The following is a 23,851-nucleotide window of genomic DNA, read 5'->3' as shown; positions in this document are numbered from 1 at the left end:
ATTGAAGTTAAAGCCATGTTTGTGGTATTTGTTCCCAATTTGTAATTTGGCAGTCTACAATCTTAAGTATTTTAGCTGAAGGAAAATTCAAAGAATAAGGAGGAAATGAAGCAGCTTATATTTCAGATTAAATCCTATTCAGAATCCTTGTTTCAAAGCTATCCTCAAGCAAACTATTTCGCTATTATAGTAACTTGGAGTGATAGAAAGCATATTCTGAATGGGGTTAATAGGCTTTAATGAAATGTTGGGATTAAAACTTCTTAAGACCAAGATTTCAAAATGTGGCCTCGATCTGTGGGTATGCAGTCCTTTGAGTGTGCACTTCTGTTTGCTGCAATAGCATACACATGCTCAAACTTCCTGCAGATGCAGATAGGTAATGAGCGTATAAAGTCTATTGCGTGTGCCCAAAAATGGAGGCTGGTTTGAAGCCCCTATGAAAAAAATTGCCCTAATAAAGAATCTTACAATAAAGACAGAATAATTATGTATTGGTGTGCAGCATGGTTCAACCTAAAATATATAATATGATGATTGAAATCTTTGTGTGGCATTTGAAGCAATAGATTATAATCATAAAGCTTAAAGTTTTGTAAAAGCTGTGATAGTATTATATCAAAGCAGGCTAGCAACTGAGGTCTTAATTATATATAGCTACTCAAAGCCCTTGCACAATGGCAATCATTGAATGCCGAACTTGTCTGAAAGTCTTGCTCTGTCTTCAGTTAACCAACTGGCAGGGTTCTAATAAATAACAGACTGGGATGTGGTTATCCCCTTAATGAAGAGAGATTAAAATTTTTTGATTTAAAAACTAGTCCAAACAGATGTCAAGCAGTATTTTCATCTGGCACTTCAGTATGCTTTTGTAGCAGAGTGCCCTTTCAGGATAACACAAAATATATTCCTCTCTTAGGGTTGGGGGGTGTTGACTTGGAAGCATCAGCAGCTCACCATTTTGTAATGCTGGTTTTGTAATCTTGTGTTATCACTGTAACCTCACACTGAAAATATTTTGTACCTTTCAATTACAAATGATTACTTTTTGTTCCAGCTTCTTATCTAAAGATAAGATTCAGTATATACTTACAGTAGGCTCTGTCGAGCTGCTACTACACGCTATATTTTGTTGTCACATGGTTGCATGGTGTCACGGTTCTACTTGCAAGCTGTTGATGCTGGCAGTGCTTCAGATGTCTCTTCCCCATTCCACCCCAAGGCATTAGGTGCCTTCACTATCTTTAATATGTTCCCCTGCCTTGGATTTCTTCAGGCTTGTTAATAGTGTTTGAGTATAAGAATTTTATTGTAAATCTGACAAGTTTCCAGACACTGACCAGCATATTTAAAAAAAAAAAAAAAAAAAATCTGTGAAAGATCAATAACATCTCATGCAGAAGATCCATTCAGGTAGCTGCAAACAGATTCACACCCTCTATATTATCACTTCAGTGTCCTTGCACATAAAAGTATAGGTTTAAACTCCATTGTCTCCTCTCTGAGAATAACTGGCTTAAGTACACCTATAAAATATGCATTACTTGAAAAGATATTTGACTCTAGAATTGTAGTAATAGTCTTACAATAGAATCCCCAATCAGGATCCAATGAAGCCATATAGCCATATCGCTTCTTAGCAAATCTTTGAAAATTTGAGAGATGACCAAGGAAAAGCCTCTCTTTTTGGCCAGCATTTGTTTTTTCAAATAGTTTGGCATATGGTAAATTTGGTCACTGGCAAGATAGACTAAGATTAATACATCATCTTCTCTAACAAGCCAGTCCTATATCCTTCTTCCTCTGACTAAATCTTGATGTCTCATAACTCTTCTTCCTTTTACTGTTTTAAATCTACACATGTGAAATTTCTCTGTAGCTCTGCCCACTTGAATGAGGTATCAGTGTAGTGGTTTTTTTTCCCTTTATGCAATTGTCTTCTGATTCTGCATCACCCACTGTTAGACTTAATGAAGGCATGGAAATGGTCAAATTATCAGTTTACCTAAAAATAGTTTCATGAACATTAGCTGCGACAAAGTGTCTTGTTAGTATCATGCCTGTTTAAAATATGTCAGAAGGCTGAGAGCTAAATTCTTTTGATCCAGATCCCAACTTGATTGTTCACTTGAAATTATCTGGAAGCTGAAACACAATAACATGAGTAAACACCTCCCTGGATCAGACATCCATGTAGTTGAATGTTTGGCTTGGTGCAGTTTCATTTCTGTCAGAGCTACATAGCTTTCCTGCAAATTCTAGTGTATCAATGCATCTCATCAAGCCATCAGCCTTCAGGCTTGTCTACTGTTAAATCTATAGCGCTCTAACTTGCTGGCTCGGGGGGGGGGGAGGTGAAAAATCACCCCCCTGAGCGCAGCAAGTTTGAGCACTTTAAAGTGCCAGTGTGGACAGGTTCCAAGCGCTGGGAAAGCTCTCTCCCAGCACTCGCATGTGACCACATTCACACTTCAAAGTGCTGCCGTGGGAGCGCTCCTGCGGCAGCGCTTTGAAGTTTCTAGTGTAGACATAGCCTTCATATGTGCTGCACAGTGTTCAGCTGAAGTTACTTACATTTTTTTATCCCTAAATAACTTTTGAGTCTGTTCTTTTGGAGGTACTGAGCATCAGTGGTTCTAGCTGACTTTCTAAAAACACTCTCTTCTCTGAAGTAGATCAGAAGCTCAGCACTTCTAAGGTCTCAACTTCTTAAATGACTGAAGTGCACTCTTGAAAATTTAGCCTCTGATATTCTCAAAGGGAATGGACTTTTCTGAGGTATGATTTGAGTAATGGCTGAAAGTAGCATTATCCTCTCTGTAACACAATGCATGTCTTTCAGTAATGATCCTATGCATCTTTTTGAAACTAACAAAGTGGAAACATTTCAGCTCTTTCTTCAGAGTTGTTTTTCAAATGAAGTACCAAAGTGTAGCAACTGTTGGCTGACATGTCTAAGATCAAGCTGGGACCTGGATAAGCATGCTCCTAAATCTGGGGGATGGGGCAAAACTCCACAAAACTACAATGAATTGAACTCTTTAGTCCCAAATATATGCTTAGAAACTGCTTCTCTGATGTATATGGCTTTACAGTACCGTGTTTTTGTGTACCTGCTGAGATCCTCTTCCCAAGCCTCTAAATGGACATGCTTTGCTGGTTTACTTACTTTAACAAAAGGCAGAAACATTCTTGGGTTTTTTTTCTAGAGGCAAGATTATTGAAAATCCTCTGGAAGCTACGAATCAGAGTTCTCTTGGGAGTTAACACAGTTTTTGCTGCCAAGAAGTGAAAATTCTTGAGCTATTTGTTCATGCTTATTAGAGAAACCACATCTTTGTATTACTAGCTTATTTATTTGTCTTGCCTATCTTTAAACTTTAAATTGATGCAGCACTTAACTTCCAGTTAAATCAGTAGTATTTTTTGCTTGAAGTGCTACAGGGTCTGGTCCTTAATGTTTTTGATGGGGGCATTCTGTGCAAAACAAACACTTTATGTGACTATATGTAATATGAATATAACATTACTACAAGCCCATGTGATGGGGATGTTTCTCCTCCTTTAAGATAGTGTAGTTGGAAGATATGATAGTCACTATAGTGTTCTGGAAACATCATTCTTTAAATTGGTCAGGAGACTGGGAATTCGTTGTTCACTGGCCAGCTCTCATCAGGGAGCCATCTCCTTCGTAGATGGTAAACGCTTCAATTTAGTTGCTGAAAATACAATCATTCAAGGTGAATATTTTGCGTGATTTAAAAGCTATCCTCGACAGGCTCTTCATGAAGATGTTAAATCTAAACTATTCTGTATTATTACTGGAGACAACCATGATATGGAACACTTAAGATTATGATGGGGGAAAAGAAGCTTTATCAGTGATGTTTGGACAACTTCCCTCCTTGTAGAAGTGTGTCTGTATTTGTTGAGAGTGAGGTTTTATATTTGTAGTGTGTTGACTACTTTTGGGAATTGCAGATTTACAGGAGATGCTGTCTGAACTCCATGGCCTGTGACTCCTTTAGTGAGCTTTGCTCATGAATAGCAATAACTAAATAAAAGTAAAAATTCAAAGTTGTTTTTTTTTAAAAAGGGCAAGAATTTGGATTATTCAGACTTACTGTTACCATCAGCATCCCAGACCACATCTTATTTGTTGAAATAATTTCAGTTTAAACAACGAGGAGTCCTTGTGGCACCTTAGAGACTAACAAATTTATTTGGGCATAAGCTAAAACCCACTTCATCAGATGCATGGAATGAAAAATACAGTAAGCAGTATTGTATATGAAAAGATGGGAGTTGCCTTACCAAGTGGGAGGCGGGGTCAGTGCTAATGAGGCCAATTCAATTAAGGTGGAAGTGGCCTATTCTCAACAGTTGATTACTTTTGTAGTGCTAACAAGGCCAATGCAATCAAGGTGGACGTGGTCCACCTCCAACAGCTGACAAGAAAGTAAAAGTATCAGCAGATGGAAAATTACTTTTTGTAGTGACCCATCCGCTCCCAGTTACTCACTTGAGGATCTTGGAAACTTCCAAAAATTGATCAGGTGTATTAGTCATCCCAAAACCACAGAGATAAGAACTAAATTAATGTCTAGGTTGATTTTTGCACTCTTCTAGCAGTCTGAGTTCACAAATAATATTCACTTCATGGATTCTTATGGAGCTACAGTCAGTTACTTAATATAAGAACCATGTGTCCAGAACCAAACTACATAAAAGAGCACTATAAAATTCTACAAAGAAAACTGACAAAATTTATTATTCATTTTACATTCTCAGCTGTACATTTTATTAGACAACAAACTTGTTGCGTGTAGAAATGAAATGTTGACATGTGGATGTTGGAGGCAAAAACAAAATATGGCTTCTAGGATAAAAGATCTGTCAGCTGTTCTTTCTGGCGAAAGAATGTGACAGCAGATGCCTTGTCAAGTGGCTCCAACTTGTGGAAGGAAGCAAGCTTGAAACAGCGTTTTTCGGTTTCTTGTATAAGAATCCATGTGCCAAATTGTACTTGCCTATAATTTCATAAAAATGCCTTCTGATTCTCTGGAGCGCTGAGAAATCAATGCAGATCTTCGTCCTGGTAATACAGTTGGAACCAAAGATGCCGAACTTGGTTATACATTTTTTACCTTTCTGAAGTTTATCCAGGCAATGTCATAGAAAGGAAATCCTGTAGAGGGTATTCGGATGGATGGATAGATTTGAAGCCAGAGTCTATCTTAACCTGAAATCCTTACTGGCAGCAGAACTTTTTCTGAGACCCTAACATAATGTACGCTGTAATGTACATTGTAGGGCTCCTGGGTTTGACTGTTGTTTAGAGCCAGATTTTCAAGAGATCAGTGTCAGTGCCTAAATGAAGTGGGCAGATTTTTAAAAAATTCTCCACCCAACAACAATAACAGTTGCTAAATGCTGAAGGCTTCTGGAAATCTTGCTCCTAACGTTGACAACCTGTAGTGTGAGCATAATTATTTAAAATTGGATCAGATTTTTAAGACTGGTTGGCTTTTTCTTTTCACTTCCACTGGTAGAGTGATCCAGTGGAAGCAGGGGAGGTTACATGAGTGGCTACGATGTGCCCCTCTTCCTCACCTGTGGGTTTCTCTACATGAGGCATATGAGCTAACCTCTAAAGATTACAACAGAATTTGTTGAAACTATTCTAATTCTAGGACACTTACAAGATTTGACATTCTTCTAAAAGGAACAATTGTTGATTTTCCCCTTATGTTATCTAAGAACTTGAGGTTGGCCATATTCTAATCCCCAAAATTCTTCACTTTTGTGGTAAAGAAACCCATTGCCTCTGAATCTATTCAAAGGTATTTTTATTTTGTCTTTACATGTGATTTAATTTTTCTTTGCTTCATTCCTGTTACCCTTCTTTGCATAGGTACTGTAATTTTTCACGTTGGAAGATAAGCCCCTCCTCTCTAGCCTGACCTTTCCTTTCTAGTAATTCCGTCCAGTTATTGCTCTTAAACATATTTTAACCCTTTTCTTGAGTAGTCAGTGAAGATGGGTTCACCTCTACTTTCGTGTCTTGTTTTGTTACTCGTGGTATGATTTGTATTTTCCATGAAGCTATACTGTACCTTAAACCTATTATGTTTTCTTGACATCTTGCACAATGCTGCAAGGGATTCAGGTTGTAAGGGGTGACAGATCTTTTTTTTTCTTCTTCTTCTTGAAGCATCTGCCATAGTAGCGAATATTTGTAAACAAAATGGTAATTCATTAATACTGCCTTGCAAAACTGTTATGAAAACATAGCAGCCAAGACGCATACATCTATATCATCCTGGGATGATGTAGGAAGTGTTACTCCTTTGCCAAAAACATTACTTACCTAGGATGGTAATGTTTTGCAAGACTTTGTTAATAAGACTTACAAATGATTAACTTTTGTATTCTTGAATATGGGGTGATATGGCTGACAGATACTGTGTGTGGTACACCATGTGCTCATGGAGCACAGTGATGGAAACGGTACAAAGACCTATACTGAATATGTATAATACATTGGCAAATGGTTTTTTATTCTTCTTCAGGATGAAGAAATAATTCCACATGTCTTAGAGGGTTTTTTTAAATAGAAAAGGAAAGCATTTAAATTCTCACATTTAGGGCACAAAAGTAAAAATCTTGATTAAGCATATAATTCTTGCAGTGTAAAAAGTTTGTCTATAAACATTAATTTTTCCCATTTATCTTTGTACCAGCAATTCTGGTCCTTCTTAAGAATGTTCTGCCTTTAAAGACTACGTTGGGGGTTAACCTGGTGTAAGGGTTAAAAGGTCTGTGCCTTCTTATTTAACATCCAGTATTAAAACACAATATAAGCTCACAGTTATAAAAGCATTTGTAGTACTGTAAAGTGCACAAACTTACAACCGTTGCTTCACTGCATGAAATATAGTCTGATTACTAGTGATGAAATATTGTAAGAATGAATTGCCAAACTTATGAATGTTTTGAGACTTGATTTTTTTTTATTTTTTTTTTACGGTCTTCTCTTGGGCTGGTCCTGAGAGTATACACAGTAAGTCTGAATTGTTGGTTTGTAGATGCTAATGAAGAAAGCTAGACTTCTGATCTCTTTTGTTTGTATGGTTACAGTACATACTCTGCAAACGAGTTGGCATATTGTAAACTGCATTGTTTCAGCTTAATCATTCATAATAAACTTTTATAATGTAACAACATACAAAATCACTACCAATGTGATGTATTGTGCAAAAAAGATGTAAACATTTTATTAATAAAATGTTTTTATAAATGCGCTGGCTTGTTTTCAACAATTTCCCTAGCGAAGTCCTCAAAATATTGTTACATCTCAGTATGTACAGCATAGTGTGTAGGAAGAAGGTTGTAGGAAATACCCCAAGGAAAATGTGAGTACAAGTAATACTTCAAACAGATAATTTTTAAAAACAATGCTGCTACACCTACCATCATCCATCTAAAAGTTGAGTCTTTGTTGCAGGTGCACATACCAGGCAACACAAAACAAACTTGCACAAAAAGCAAGTGAGTAATAACAAAGACAGGAAATGCAGCATCTGTCTTTAATGCTTCCTTTCACTTGCAACCTAGCCTCTGAGAAAATATAGACCATCAGAGTTTCATCAGCCACTCCAAGACCTGGCAAACATTTACTAGTCTCAGGCTGTTTAATGCATTGCTTTTAGCTTGCTTTTCTAGTTGCAGGCTCACAGAAGTGTTAAACAGCTGGTATTATTTTGATTGGGTAAACCAGAACTTTTGTTAAACTGCAGTTTTTTAAAAAAACAATGGTTTTGTATCATGTCTTTAAAAAAAAAAAATAGGGGGGGGGCATTTATTAGTCAAATGTTAGCTAATGAAACTATATATTTATGCCCAGGTCTTCAGTGTATGTACAAGCACATAGATTAAACCTGTCAATTCAACATAACATACAGTAGGCTCTAACCAGATCAAACTTGTCTTTGCCCTGGGCAGACACCCATGTCTCATTCCGTCCTGACTGGGAGTTTTAAGGCTGCACAGCTCCTTGTCTTTGTTGTGATATCCCCAGCAAGCTGGTCTGCTTAAAAAGCCAGTGCCTGTGTTTTGCTCACTCCAAGGGCTAGAACTAGTGTATTGCCAGCTGTTACAAGTTACCAGACAAGCTCTAAGCAAGCACATGTTTTCTTTAGGTTAAAAACGTAACGCAGAAAACATTTTAAAAAAGCTGTTACTATATGCATGCTAAAGGCTCAGCAGAGGTTGCTCATCAGTCTTATAGGGCCCTAATAGGCTAAAGTCTTTCCTTCTGCAAGGTTTGGGAGTCCCTCCCTTGGGCAGAAAGTCCAATCTGCTAGATTAGGATGAAGATCCCCGAGTCAGTTTAAACTCAGGGTATTTATCCAAAAGTCCTTTTTGTGGGGGGTCTCTTGGTGTCTGGAGCATTCAGTTTGAACTAGAGTATGTGAATCTTTCTGGGAGGTGATACCTCTCTGGTAGTATTACAATCTATGTGACCTGCCTTAATCACTACCCATTGTTTTTGGTTCTGAGCGGAGGTGTGGCAGCCGTCCCCCAAATGGTAGGACACAAAAATACATAAACTGTTCATTTATTACAGTGGAACCCAAAATACTTAAATTTAATTCAGTAATGTCTTCTAAGGATATGGCAGGAAGTTGCCATGTCTGTCATAGTGACAAAGCCATGTGCTGCTCCTGTTGTGAGGTCATGCCAGCATCGTCGTGCAACTTCTGCAAATTGTGTATGTAGTGAGTGTACTTCATCTTGATGTTTTGAGCAAGGATCATCTTTGTCCCCACCTGCTGACGTAGAGGGGAAAAATGGGCTGCAGGTGTTTGCCCAAGCTTCCATCAAAGGTCAAAGAGTAGTTGATTAAAGCTGAACTCAGGGAAGATGGAGGTGATACTGGTAAGAAAAAGGAAACCTTAAAGAACTGCCTCCACTAACAATAGCATCTGCCCTCTGCTTTCCCCTCTTAGTGTATCAAGCTAAGCTCTCAAAATATCCTCTGCCCTACACCTACCTAGGAATTTACTTTTAGCCAAACTTGGTTAGTGTGGGATGCTAGAATTTTAATTAAAAGGTCTGTTGCAATGTACTTCCAGTTTGAGGATTATGGTCAGTGTATTATACAAAACTGTCAGTAAGGTCTGCATAGGATCATTTATAAATTTATACAGAAGATAGAAATGAAACCCTCTCCTTAGTTACTACCTGGTACTAATGCCATAAGCATGCAGTATTCCCCTTCTAGCTTTTGATACTTCACTTTAGGATGTTTATCCAACAGCAGACTTCACAAAGGCAAGACATTTTGGAGAAAAAAAACGTCTATTAATGATAATGCTATTTCACTTTGTTTCAAGATCTTTATTTTGTCAAAATATACACTTCAGCATCTTTCTGTCAAGGACCAGGGTTGCAGTTGACTTGGGAAATGAATACTGGTATGTCGTGCCACAGGAGCAATAGAAAAACTTGTTTAATGCATAATGCTCTGCTACTCTCCTACTGCCATCATTTAAGGTATTTCTTTGGCCATGTGTATTGTTTTCAAAGATGTCAATGTGCTTGCATAACAAATGATTGTGCTTGCAAAAATGTATGGCTAGAGCCAAATGTTCAGTGTTGAATATGAAGATACTGGCAAGAAAAATAGTATGCCCCCGAAACCACATCTTTGCACCTGGAAGTTCGATAACTACATGCAAACAGCTTGATTTGTGCACACAACTTGTGAAGATGCAGCTTCCCCAACACAGATCAAGTCTAACTCACCATTTAAGGTACACGGTTTTATTAGTTAGAAGTTTCTACAGAAATAATTCCAGCACATAGCTCCAGAAGTTTATAGTCACAGAAGGGTATTCCTCCATACTGCCGCACCTCTACTTTAACAATTTGCCACAATCTGCCTGGCAACAAGTTACCATATAATCCCACCATTACTGGATTGTTAAATTCAGAGTTGAGCCTGTAGATGGTTCTGGTGTATGCCCAACTCCATAAATTTGATCCGTACACTGCTAAACATACACACATTAATCACTTGTAACAAAAGCCTGACAAATTATGTTCACATTAGGTTCATAATTTTCACTTTCATGACTAGAATTTTTACATGCTTAAACATTTCATCTTGGAGGTGAATATATAGATGAGTCCTCCAAAACCAAGCATATGAGTCAGGTTGGAAGATGCCAGTCACACTGCACTCAGTAGAATAATGCAACTCTACAAATCTTTTGGATCTCTAAATGTTTTTACACACCCTTGGCTTCTCAGGCACAAGATCTTTGAAAAGCTATAAGCAGCATATTGAATGCTTGCTTATTTATTTACTTTGGGTAATATATTTTTTTCTATACAGATAATTTTTAGGACACTTGGAAGTCCAAGATTGTCCTCTGACCTGCTCTGAATCTTGATACTATTTGATTAAAACCAAGCTCTGTACCTGTCTGCAAGCTTTCTGCTGACTGCTCTTTATGGTTATGGATTGACACCCAGCTTAATGGGGTCAGTCTGTTTATGAAAATAAACAAAACAACATAAGAGGTTATCAGAACTCATCATTGTATATCAATGATGAGGTTAACTGTAAAGAAATAAGAAGTGATGGAATGGATAAGACAGAGTCTATCTGGGCAAAAATCACACTGGGGGAAAAGAAAGCTGCGAGCCTCCCCTGAGATAGTGCTTGTGGGGGTGCTACAGACTGCCGGATCGATTTGGAATGATAGACCTCTTTAATGTTTCTTAATGAAGTAAACACTTATGAATTGTGTGATCACGGGACTTTAACTTCCAGATATAGACTGGACAAGTGCTAGTAAAAATAGGCTCAATTTTCTGATGATGATAGCAGATGGATTTCTTCACCAAAGTAGTTGAGACCACAAGAGGGGATGCCATTTTAGATTGGTTTTGGTGAGTAGTAGGACTCGTAGAAGAAATGGTTGTAGGAGACAAACCTTGGTTCGAGGTGATCATGAGCTAATTCATTAAACTAGATGGAAGAAGTAAACAAAAATAGATCTGGACTAGGTTTTTGACTTCAAAAGGGCTAACTTAAAGAATTAAGGAAATTATAGGGAGATTGGACTGAAGAGGCTTGTGGATCTAAATGCGGACAAGGCCTGGAATTACTTTTAAGTCGAAACTGCAAACTATCAGAACCTGCATCCCAAGAAAGGGGAAAAAACCATAGGCAGGAGTTGTAGACTAAGCGTGATGAGCAAGCCTCTCAGAGAGTGATTAAGAAAAAGCAGAAAGCCTACAAGGAGTGGAAGATGTGTGGGGTATTAGCAAGGAAACTACCATAGTGAGATCAAACATGTAGGATAAAGTGAGAAGGCTAAAAGCCATGTGAGTTGGACCTTGCAAAGGAATTAAAACCAAAGTAAAAGGTCCATAGCATATAAGTAAGAAGAAAACAAAGAGAGAAGTAGTGGGACCTCTAACACTAGGATGGAATGGAGGATGGGATAACCTAGCATGCCCAATATCTAAATAAATACTTTGCCTCAGTCTTTAATAAGGCTAATGAGAGCTTAGGGATAATGGAAGGATACAAATGGGAATGAGGATATGGAGGTAGATATTACCACATCTGAGGTAGAAGCCAAACTTGAACAGCTAAGGGACAAAAATCAGAGGCCCATATATCTTCATTCACGAATATTAAAGGAACTGGCACATGAAATTGCAAGCCCATTAGCAAGAATTTTAATGAATCAGTAAACTCAGGGTATGCCGTACGACTGGAGAATTGCTAACATTGTTCCTATCTTAAGAAAAGGGGGAAAAAGTGACCAAGTAACATAGGCCTGTGTTTTGACATCTGTAGTATGTAAGGTCTTGGAAAAATTTGAAGGAGAAAGGAAGCAGTTAGACATTGAGGTCAATGGTAATTGGGACAAATTACAACATGTTTTACCATACATCGTGCAAACCAACCTGATCTCCTTCTTTGAGAGGTGACAGATTATTGAACAAGCAAATGCAGTAGATCTAATTACTTCAATTAATCAGGCATTTGACATGTCCCAATGGGAGATTATTAGTTAAATTGAAAAGATGGGATCAATATAAAATTGAAAGTGATAAGAACTGGTTAAAGGGGAACTACAACGGGTCTACTGAAGGGTGACACGTCAGGCAAGAAGGAGGTTACTAGTGGATTCCTCAGGATCAGTTTTGACCAATCTTATTTAACCTTTTCACTGACCTTGGCACAAAAAAGCGGGAATGTGCTAATAAGTTCGCAGTGACAAAAAGTGGGAGTATTGCTAAAGAGAAGGACGAGATATCATACAGGAAAATCTGGATACCTTGTAAACTGGAGTAATAGTAATGAGGATGACATTAATAGTGAAAAGTGCAAGATCGTGCATTAATAATAAGAATTTAGTTATAAATTGGGGACCATCAGTTGGAACAACAAGAGAAGGACCTTGGTGTATTGGTTGACACAGGATGACATGAGCGCCAATGTGATATGGCGGTTAAAAAAGCTAATACGGTTTAGGATGCATCAGGCAAGGTATTTCTAGCAAAGATAAGGAGTGTTAGTACCTGTATATAAGCACTGGTGAGACCTCATCGGATAACTGTGTGCAGTTCTGGTCTCCCATGTTTAAGAAGGATGAATTCAAACTGGAACAGTTCAGAGACAGGCTACAGGATATCCGAGGAATGGAAAACCTGTCTTATGAAAGGAACTCAAAGAGTTGGCTTGTTAGCCTAACCAAAAGAAGCTGAGGGGATATGCTTGCTCTTATAAATATATCAGAGGGATTAATATTAGGAGGGAGAGGAATATTTAAGCTTAGTACCAATGTGACACAAGAACAAATGGATATAAACGGACACTAGGAATAGACTTGAAATTAGACAAAGTTTCTAACCATTAGAGGAGTGAAGTTCTGGAAGAGCCTTCCAAGGGGAGTATGGAGGCAAAGACATATCTGACTTTAGACTAAGCTTGATAAGTTATGGAAGGATGTATGATGGGATAGCTTAATTTGCAACTGTATCTTTGATTATCAGCAGGTAAGTATGCCCATGGTCTGTGATGGGATGTTGAGGGATGGGATCTGAGTTACTGCATAGAATTCTTTTCTGAGTGCTGGCTGGTGATCTTGCCCACATGCTCAGGGTTTAGCTGACTGCATATTTGGGTCGGAAGGAATTCCTCCCGGGCAGATTGGCAGGGGCCTGGAGTTTTCCCTCCTCTGCAGCATGGGGCATGGGTCACTTGCTGGTGGATTCTCTGCAGCTTGAGGTCTTCAAACCACAATTTGAAGACTTCAATAACTCAGACATAGGTTAGGGGTTTGTTATACAAGTGGATGGGTAGGATTCTGGGCCTGCTTTGTGCAGGAGGTCAGACTAGATGATCATATTGGTCCCTTCTGACCTTAAAGTCTATGAGAACTGTAAAAGGCAAACTTCAAAACATCATAAAATTATAATATGGAGAATGAGTGGCCTAAAGAAGTTATGTACTTTCTGGAACAATAAACATATGAAATGTCCCCTTGTTTCAAATCTGAATGAATGTTGCTTGATAATTTTGTTTTATGGTGGTTCAGTAATTAGAACCTGACAAAGAGCAGTAAATAGTTGGCCAGAGTGTCTCTGATTCCTGGCCAGTTGAATGGAAGCGAGGGACAGCCCAGGCATAAAAGATAAAAGAAAAAGAAACCCATGCAATTCACCTTATGGTATTATTTGACCATTTTCCTCCAATATAGAAAAAGAATTTGGGCACAATACTACTTCCCATTAAAGTCAATGGTAAAACTCCCTGACATCAGCGGTGCAGGTCAGTTTTGCCCATAATCAGTTGTCACTTACGGTATATAATATGTAAAATTAAATGCTATAATATAAAAAAAAAACAAGATGAAAGATGCCTCATAGCAAACAAGAACAGGTTCTGAGTATCCAAAGAAAGACCAGGTCAGAGCAGCTGAAATGCAGCAACAACTATGGACAAGAGCAACTGAAATGTTGATATGTGGTAAAAATACTGCAGACATGTACAGATTTCTTCGGGGTGCAGATCATAATATAACCATTCCACTTAGAGATGCCAATTTTTTTTACAGAACAAGAAACAATGGTCTCAAGTTGAAGTGGGGGAGGTCTAGGTTGGATATTAGGAAATGCTATTTCACTAGGAGGGTGGTGAAGCACTGGAATGGGTCACCTAGGGAGGTAGTGGAATCTCCATCCTTTGAGGTTTTGAAGGCCCAGCTTGACAAAAGCCCTGGCTGGGATGATTCAGTTGGTGTTGGTCCTGCTTTGAGCAGGGGATTGGACTAGATGACCTCCTGAGGTCTCTTCCAACCCTAGTATTCCATGATTCTATGTTGCCAAAGACTAGAGCCTTGTCAATGCAAACCTCAGGTCCTCTTAGCTCTGTATACATTATTCGCATGTGTCTGGATGAAAGTATTCATATTATATATAGTTATAAAATCTGTGTGTAATATACATTTCTCTTTTACATACTAAACCGATGGTGTTTGTGTCAATGTGATAATTGCAGAGCATTGTAAAAAGATGAATTTAATCACCTTTTTCTGCCTATTAATCTAGTTAATTGGGACTTTAACACACCAACAGCCACCTCTTTTAAAAGTCAACTTGCCTCAAGATTTTCTCATTCTTGCAAATGGGAATCCCTCCACCTCCAAATTACACTTCTCCAAGGCCTAGGATAGGCAAAATTCAGCTCTGAATGAATGACAGTTTTTCTGTACAGTAGGTAAAATGTCACAGAGTATTATAGACTATAATCTTTGCTGCTATTCCAAACTCCAACTTGATTAAACTGTTATACTATACCATCATATATTCTGTATATGCCACATCTGTTACCAAAAAACTATTTTAGCAATGTTTTAAAGTTTTTAGAAATTGTATTAGAATTTTTTTAATTATCTGATGCATAAAGCCAGGTGCTTTAGTTACTATGAGTCAAATTAGTATAAGGCTCAGAAAGCCTTAAAACACTAAAAATTATATAAAACTGCTTTTCCTATACATAAAAATCTAGTATATTTTAGTCCATTCCAGGGGTAGATGTGAGTACAGGGCTCCATTGGAAAATCAGAATTTCTACTTTTCTGTGGTCTAAAAATCCAGTCTCCAGATTTATAGCGTCATGAGCTATAAGACTTCAAACTCATGATGTTATGTATAGAAAAGTTACTAACATATCTTTAATGCCTTGGACTGGGGTAATTTTGCAGACTCAAAATTCCACATTTAGAGTCAGGAGAAGGAATCATTTCTTTATCCCTTTGATGATTTTTTAATGATTATTATTTAAAGCTGTTCAAGAAAATGGAATGTTTGACTAAATCCTGGGGAAACAGATTAGGCAAAATACAGGTGAGATGGTCAGAGGTGCACGATTCATTTATCATTGTGGCTCTGCAATTTATCATATAGATACCATCTCCACCTGTAAACAAGAACCTTTCATTCCTCCTCATACTTAGTGAACTCATTGCATAAATAAGAATGTTTCTGCAGCCCAGGTCTACAGAATCAGATTCTAAACAGACAGGATAAAATAAAGCTACCATGAGATGATGGAGGTAAATACTTTTTCTCATCTCAGTACTATAGGCAAGAACGGAGAGTCTATTATAAATTGCATTTTCTACCCTTTTCCATAAGTCATTTAAGTATTGCTTGTTGTTGGCTGGGCCTTTTCCTTTTTAAGACTAAATTTTTTTGAGCTATTTCTAGAGGCAAATGAGCACCTTACAATTCAGAATAAATACTCTTGGCCCTGTGGAAGACTAGTTCTTGTATCTAACCAGAATTCCATGCTTCAGGCTGCACTCAAGTTCTGCACATGCTATTCAAAGACTGTGCACTTAGCCTGCTGCATGCTTTACATAGGCTCTGCACCCAACCTGCTATGTGATTTACTCGAGCATTTCACATTACCCCGGGCCAGATTTGAGCTCTGCAAAGTTCCCACAAACTGCCCTGCAGACTATTCTCAAGGTATATGTCAAGTCCAGCACCTGTTTCACCCAGGCTGAACCCTTCCTGGTCTGTGATATTCCCAGGATGCACGTCTAGCTGTCACAGTGTCCCCGGGCGATGCTTAGGAACTGCTCTCCACAAAACCAGTCAGGACTTTGGGAAGCCTCCTCTCCCTTGGAGCAGATTGTCTTCAGGGCAAGAAGCTCACACGACTTCGCCTTCCTGGGTCTGACCTTGGAGCATTCAGTATCCTTTGCCCTTCTGTGCGCTTCCCACAGCGAGTTCGCCCAGGAAGGGTCCTGGGGAAGCCAGGGGGTCCTGCACCCCCACTTCGCAGTCAGACGTGCCTGCTAGCCAGCCAGTAAAACAGAGGTTTATTAGATGACAGGAATACGGGCTAAAACAGAGCTTGTAGGTACAGAGAACAGGACTCCTCAGCTGGGTCCATTCTGGGGCCCAGCAAGTCAGACAACCTCATCTGCACTCACTTCCCATGCTCAGCCAGCGCCAAAGGAAAACCCCCTCCAGCCCCTCCTTCTCTGCGGAGTTCCTTTCCCAGGCCAGGAGGTCACCTGACCTTTGTTCCCCCACACCTTTAGCATCCCCTTGCAGGGGGGGAGGGCCCGGGCTGTTTGTTGCCAGGAGACAGTGTCGGCCAGAAACTGAGGCACCCACACAGTATTCAGAGACAACATTAAGAACGGTTCCACTTCATCACACTAGCCTATTTCATACTGCTCCCAGACTGTTATATTATGCACCTTCCTAAACACTACTTTAAACTATGCATCTCTACTTGTGCATCATATTCATATTCCCAGGCTCTGTTACCATCTGGCACATGCTGCGCCCTGGCTTAGCACTCAGCCCAGCATCCACTAGTCCTGTGGTCTGCATCATCCTAACCCACAACCAGACAAGGCCAGCCACTGGCCAGTGCTCTCAGGACCAGAATTTGACATCCTTACTGCTACTAAGTAGCACTTTCCAAGTAGTTCAATTTAAATATATGGGGCTGCTTGCAGAGAGAGCTACAGGAGTAAAGGTGGCAGAATCCAGCCCTGGGGCTCTGTAGCCAGCCCAGTCCAGCCTAGCCTTGCGCCCACCAGAATTACCTGTTGCCTTCACAACATGTTCCTCCCAAGCAGTTACTCACTCTGGTGCACGCTCTGCTCTGGCCCTGCCCTCCCCATTCCCCCTGCTAAGTGTGGAGCTGACCTGGCCCTGCTTTGCACACTCCCCTTCTTCAGAGCCAGATTAACACAGGGGCTTTAAGGGCTGCAGCCTCAGGCTAAGTGAGCCCCCCACAAAAATAAATCCATAATATACTGGAGCACCCACGGGGAAAAATTAGCAGGTGCTCCGCACCCACCGGCAGCCAAGCTTCCCCACCCCCACCTTGCCACCTCTTCTTACGTCCCTGCTCCTCCCTCTCAGTGCTTCCCCACCACCACCAAACAGCTGTTTGGCGGCACTTAGGACTTTCCTGGAGGGAGGGGGAGGAGCGGGGATGCAGCGCACTCAGGGGAGGAAGCAGAGAAGAGGCAGGGCAGGGGCAGAGACTTGGGGGAAGGGGGTAGAATGGAGGTGGCGCAAGGGCAGGGCCAGGGATTGTGCACCCACCTGGCAGAGGTGAAGTCAGCACCTACGGCTTTCACATCTCTGCAGCCCCTGGTGGGTAGGGCAGGAAGGAAGCTCCCCATGCTGCCCCCGTTCCCAGCATCATCCCTGCAGTTCCCATTGGCCAGGAACCAGGCAATGGAACCTGTGGGGGCAGTGCTTGCAGGCACGGACAGTGCATGGAGACATGCTGTCCCCACTCCCCCTCAGGGACACACAAACTTGCCAGCGCTGTCAGCTTCCACGAGCAGCTTAGGTTTATAGAAGGCAGGGAAACTTCCCGAGTCCTGCTGTACCATTGGACCCTGCAACTCACACTCCCTCCTGCACCCCAACCCCCTGGCCCAGGTCAGAATCCCCTCTTGGATAGCTCAGTGGTTAGAGCATTGGCCTGCTGAACCCAGAGTTGTGAGTTCAATCCTTGAAGGGGCCATTTAGGGAACAAGGGTAAAAAAAAAAAAATAAAAAACCTATCTGGGGATTTGTCCTGCTTTGAGCAGGGGGCTGGACTAGAGGACCTCCTGAGGTCCCTTCTAACCCTGAGAGTCTATGATTCTACAGCCCACACCCATCACCCTCTCCAGCACCACAACTCCCTCCCAGAAAGAAATTAATATAACAGCTGTTCTAAGGTAAGAAGTAGGCTATTTTGAATTAATTTAATTCTATATGTTTTAAGACTGAACTATAACCACAGACCAGGTTTATATTAATTAAAAGGCAAGGTTAGTATAACGGTAATAACCCCAATGACATACTTGTGATAATTTTGTCTTAAATTAGGGAAAAAAACTTCTATACCGGGGCCCTGCAAAATCTAATAGCCCTGGGCCCACAGGAGAGTTAATCCTGCTCTGGGTTCTTGCTCCATGCAGCACCCTGGCCCTGCCTTGCGCACACTGAGCGCTGTGCCTGTGCCCTGGCTGGCCTTGCCTTGCGCGCTCCCTCCCCCTGCCCCGCGAGCACTGCGCTCTAGCCCCACTCCCCACCCTACGTGCTGCACCTTGGGCCCGCCCTGCCCCCGCCGACCCTGCGCGCTCCCCGCCTGCCCGGCTTGCGCGCTCCCCTCCAGACCCTGCGCGCTGCGCCCTGGCCCCACTCCCCCGACCGGGCCGGGCCGCGCCGCTCTGCGCCGCGCGGGGAGACTGTTTGCTGGGCCGGCTGGAGGGAGACGTCAGCCGCAGCCTCTCTCTGGGCCTCTCCGTGCTGCATTGTCCCCTCCTCCTTCCCCGCCCCGGGTCCCTGTGAGGGGAGCGTGTGCGAGCTGGGAGCCTCCTCACCGCGCAGCCGCCGCCTGACGCCCCCACCCCGCCTAGAGGCGCCGCCGCTCCCCTCCAGCCAGCCCGCCGGTCACCCGCGGCTCGGGGGTTATTAAACCCGCCGGGCGCGTCGCAGCTGCTCCCCCCCTCCTCCAGGTGCCGCCGTGAACATGGCGAAAGTGGAGCAGGTCCTGAGCCTCGAACCGCAGCACGAGCTGAAATTCAAAGGTGAGGGGCGGCCGCGGGCCCGGCGCTCGCTGGCCGCTGCCACGGGCTGGGCTCCAGCGGCAGCCATTTTCCGGGGGCTGGCGCTCGGCTTCCGCGGCTCGAATGTCCTTTGCAGGCCGTGCCCCGCAGCCCCACCGCTCTTCGGCCCTCCCGCCACTCCCTTGAGGGGTAGGCGGCCGGTGCCCCCGGGGTCCGCGTGGGGGCGCTGGGTGCTTCCGTCCGCCCCTAGGTCTGGACCCCGGTGCTCTGCTCCGGCCTCGCCCCAGTCCCTGGGCACCAGACATGCCGGGAGCCCTGAAACTGAGAGACCACAAAGGGGGAGGGGGGGCAGGGGTGTGAAATGCTCCTTATTTTTCTGTGGGGTGTTTCCTGGGAAGGAGGGGTTGTCTTGTAATTTGTGTGTGTGTGTTACAGATACAATCGTGTAGACTCCAGCTTCAGATTTCTCATCTTCCCCCTCCCACTCCAGAGAAGAACTACATTGAAATAATCTGACCTTCCATGTCGCCTCGGTGTTATCATTAGTACAGGATGAGAAACACCCCTGCTATCTTCTTCTGTGTGTGATTGCTCTCTGCCTTGAGTTTGTCTCATAGTGGGTGTAATTCAGTATGACTGTGTGTGTGTGTGTGTGTTTGTTTCTAAATATATATATATATATATATATATATATATAGTCTTTTATGTGAGCTGTATCCTGACATACTCCTATGGCTTAAATAATCTGATTGTAGCTTTAATCACTAGCTCTCTGGCTGTTTTGATTTTTAGAGGTGTAGTTGAAGAAGAAGAGTATTTTCAGCTGAGAGAGAAGCCACCACCTGGCATAAGTAGATGGTTTTGTGGCTCCTATTTTCTGGAGCAGTTTTACAGCCATCTGAACGCTGTCAGAATTACATGTAGCTGGAGGATACAGGGCCCTGGAACATGTGGAATGGATTTCAGTTTCTGTATGAAAGAAAATCTGGGATTTCTGGCCTTGAATCTGGCAATATTTTTTTGTTTTTATTATTTTGTAAGCTTCTAAGACAAACACATTCCTAATAATGTTTGGGATTTTATTTGAAGAAGAACCCTCTTGTGAAGAGATTAACTTTATTTGCTCTTAAATTATATTACAACAGTCCAGTCCATCAAGTTGTAACACAATCTACTTTGATTACATATCAACATTAATAAAATTTGCTTCTAGTAGAAATAAAAATATCTCCCCTTACGAAAGTATAATGCTAATATTTAGCAAATATTCATCTAAACTTCAGTGTTGTTACAGTAGTGATCGTTTTATGTTAAAATATTAATTGCATCTTGATTGAAAGCTGCAGTTTAACTTTAAACGTGGCTAAAATAACATCCCTATATATTTGTTATCTTGGTCATTAATAAATATCTCAAATATGTTAAACAGTTATTTAAAAGAACAAAAATATAGCAGTAAATATGGTATGGAGTGAATGTTTTTATTTTGTTGCAAATTAAGGTAATTACATGTTGCCAAGGCAACAGTAATGAGTTAAACAAAATTATAGTAACGTAAAAATAAAAATTCATGTTTTAGCCAGTAATTTCCATTCCAAAATTATTTCCATCAAACTTAAAAATCAGCATCTAAATGTGTGATGGACAAAAGTACTGACCTTTTAATCAGCATTGAGTTGTGAATGAAACATGATCATTATTTGTTGGGGGGCAGGGTTGTACTTTTTCACAAAACACAATCCATTTTAACAACTGCCAAGATCTACTGGGGTAGAGAGGTAAACCAGTTGTTGATCAAATAATGCACAGCCTCAAGATCAGGGCTAAACTGTCAGCATCAGTGAAATTGTCGACTGCTCACTAGAATTTTTTTTAACAGCCATATGACAGGAAAAGTAATTTGTAAAGGACAGTGATTTCTACGCTTTGATATACTGTAGCATTTTGACAAGAGAAACAAACCATGCAAATGTCAGGTGACAATTTTCAGACATTAAATGACTTGATTTAAACTTGTTCTTAAACATCTACACTAGAACAAGATTTATTATAATGTATCTTTGGTATGCAAAGATTCAATTATTAGTAATTTTTAGCCAGTTTCCCTGGGGAAAATACCACAGACTTGTTCAGAAAAGTCATATATGAAGTAATCAGGAAGTTTATTCTGTTCTGGATAGTGCTTATGTGACTTTTTTTATACCTATGAATGTGTCAGACATTATGTTTTTCAGCTAGGTACCCTTATTTTAGAAGGGATATTTTGCATCATATTAGTAGATAAGAATTGCTGAGAGATTTCAATAGCAGAAGACACTCCATTCCTTTCTATCATTGTGTGCTGCCATAGTGCTCTTCCCTGGAAGATCTCGGAGAACGTTGTAGACACTAGTGATGTCAGTGAAGGATTGGGATCTAAGTTTCATAATGCATGTGTTGGATATGGAGGTATAAAGATCCCAGCGCTGAAATGAGGAGTGTGGTGGCACCTTAAAGACTAACATATTTATTTGGGCATAAGCTTTCATGGGTAAAAAACCTCACTTCTTCAGCTGCATGGAGCCAGTTCTGAGTTGAAAACAGTAATGAAGTCTCCAGCTCTTAAAATTATTATACCATTCTGTTACTTAGATGATTACCGTCTTGAAGAATATATCCAGAGGTGGGGAGCATGCTGAGCTGTAGTATAATGTTGAGAGAGAGTCTTCCTTGGCATAGACAAAAGAGGGGTTGCTGCCAGCTCCTCATCTTCAGGTTGCCTAATACCGTCCATTATAAGAGATTTTTGTGTATACCGTTTTTGAAAATCTCTTACACCTCCATTGTTTGCAGCAGACCTTTGAAATTCTGCTATGGTATTAGATCTCTTATTTGTCCCAGGACATGCTGTTCAGGTGTTACTAAAATCTAATCTGTTTGAAAAAATCACCATTCTTTTTCCCTCACTTGCCATGGCAGGCTGTCAAAATAAGTGAATGTCAACTTTCTAATGCCAGGCACCCTCCACTACCAAGCTGGAACCACATACTAAGCTGGAAACTTATCTAGAGAGGGAGAAGAGAGTGAGAGCAAGACCAGGTTCTCTGCTCCCAATCCAGCACATGGCTACAGCAAACTATTCCCTCCACATCCCCCAGCCCCAGCATCACTTGGAGTAGGAGCCTGAACCCCATGTGGAGAAAGAGCCAGTCAGGCTGCCATACCCACAACCCCTTGTTAACTGCCTTTTGCTATTGCTGGCCAATGTAGTTAGTTAGTCCTATAGCTGAAGTGGTAGAAGTTCTTGCTGAAGGTTGAGTTCAAACCCTAATGATGTATGATGGAGAGAATTGTTACAATTGTATTGTGTGGGTGAGTGTCTGTCTAGTTCCTTGTAAAAACTAGGAAATTAGATGTGTAAACTGTTTGAAAGAACATTATTTAGGTTGCAAACTCAAACACTTGAAACATTTTGATAGTTTTTAATTACGCGATCATACTGTTTTCTCCACAGGACTCCTGCCTCATTGAGTGTACAGTATGGATCCCCAAGGGAACAAAATTAAAATTGTATAGATACCTTATTGAAAACTAGTCTTAGAGACATGATTGGTCTGTTAATGCCAGCAAGTACAATTTCATTAGGCAGTAACCATTTTAGGACTTAGCTTATTTTAAATATAATTGTAATGCTGTTGCTTCGTGTTCAGGTTGGGAGGGATGTAAGGAAGCGTTCTTTAATAAAATACAGTAGAGTCTGAGAAATTGCTAAGATAAAATGGCCTGGATTGAGCAGATGAGATGTCTTGCATCAGCTTTCTTAGAGGCTAGCCACAGGTAGGCCCTGAGTTGTGAATCACCAGTGTGCTGTGGTGCTCCCCAGTTGGCAAATAGCAATACTGCCAAATGTTTGAGTTTAACAACTTGGAAGACAAACTAATAAGAATTACTTCCAATTGGACATACTGTTTTCTGTTCCCAGTGCGCAAGCACCCGCTTCTGCATATATGTTTTATAACTTCATTTTCTGAAAAGAGCAGAAAAATAACCCTGGAATGAGGTGTACCCTTTATTTTTCCTGTTTAATCAGGAATGCTGCTTTGTCATTGGCTTGAAGCTTGGTAGTGTTTTTTGCAAGCTGTCATCTGTCTTTGGTTCAGATTTACCCTAAACCTCTTGAACCTGAAAGTGGACGTCTGATGCTTATTGTAGTTTGTGATCTAGGTTTCTCAGTTGAGTTGCTTGTAGTCATCTTTATCTGCTTCACGCAGCTCATCAGCATAATTGACTCCATCACTGTCAGTCTCAGCAGAGAGGCTAAGAACCGAATAGGTCATGGAGATGAAACTATCCTGTCTCCTCTACATGTGGTTTCTATACTCCAAGTTTTAAGCATGCTATTGTTAAGGGTTCTTAGGTAAGAACAATGCACATTTCCGAAATGTTGTATCTATTTTATGGCTAAATGGAGATTTCCTGTGTTGTCACTGTAATGGGCACTGATCTATGTACACAGAAATCGTTTTAAAAATCTTCTTAAAATTACCCTTTTAGATATGAATAAAGAACAAAACTGAAAATGCATATAGTGCTTTCTTTAAACTCTTAGAAACCATGGTCTGGTCTACACTACGCGTTTAAATCGATTTAAAGAGCGTTAAATCGATTTAACGCTGTACCCGTCCACACTACAACGCCCTTTATATCGATATAAAGGGCTCTTTAAATCGATTTCTGTA

At 40.9% G+C, this 23,851-nt stretch overlaps 1 protein-coding gene across 1 annotated transcript in view; it reads left to right on the top strand.

Annotated features, from left to right (window-relative positions):
- The first annotated feature begins 18,699 nt into the window (after positions 1–18,699).
- Positions 18,700–23,851, top strand: part of VAPB (VAMP associated protein B and C) — a 59,831-nt gene continuing 54,679 nt past the window's right edge. The window contains exon 1 of the mRNA XM_032782599.2: positions 18,700–19,154. Coding sequence (XP_032638490.1) covers positions 19,097–19,154 — 58 coding nt within the window. The 5' untranslated portion in view covers positions 18,700–19,096. The remainder of the gene's footprint in view (positions 19,155–23,851) is intronic.

Source organism: Chelonoidis abingdonii, chromosome 14 (assembly GCF_003597395.2).
Source record: "Chelonoidis abingdonii isolate Lonesome George chromosome 14, CheloAbing_2.0, whole genome shotgun sequence".
Lineage (NCBI taxonomy): Eukaryota > Metazoa > Chordata > Testudines > Testudinidae > Chelonoidis > Chelonoidis abingdonii.
This window is presented reverse-complemented; position numbering and strand designations above follow the sequence as displayed.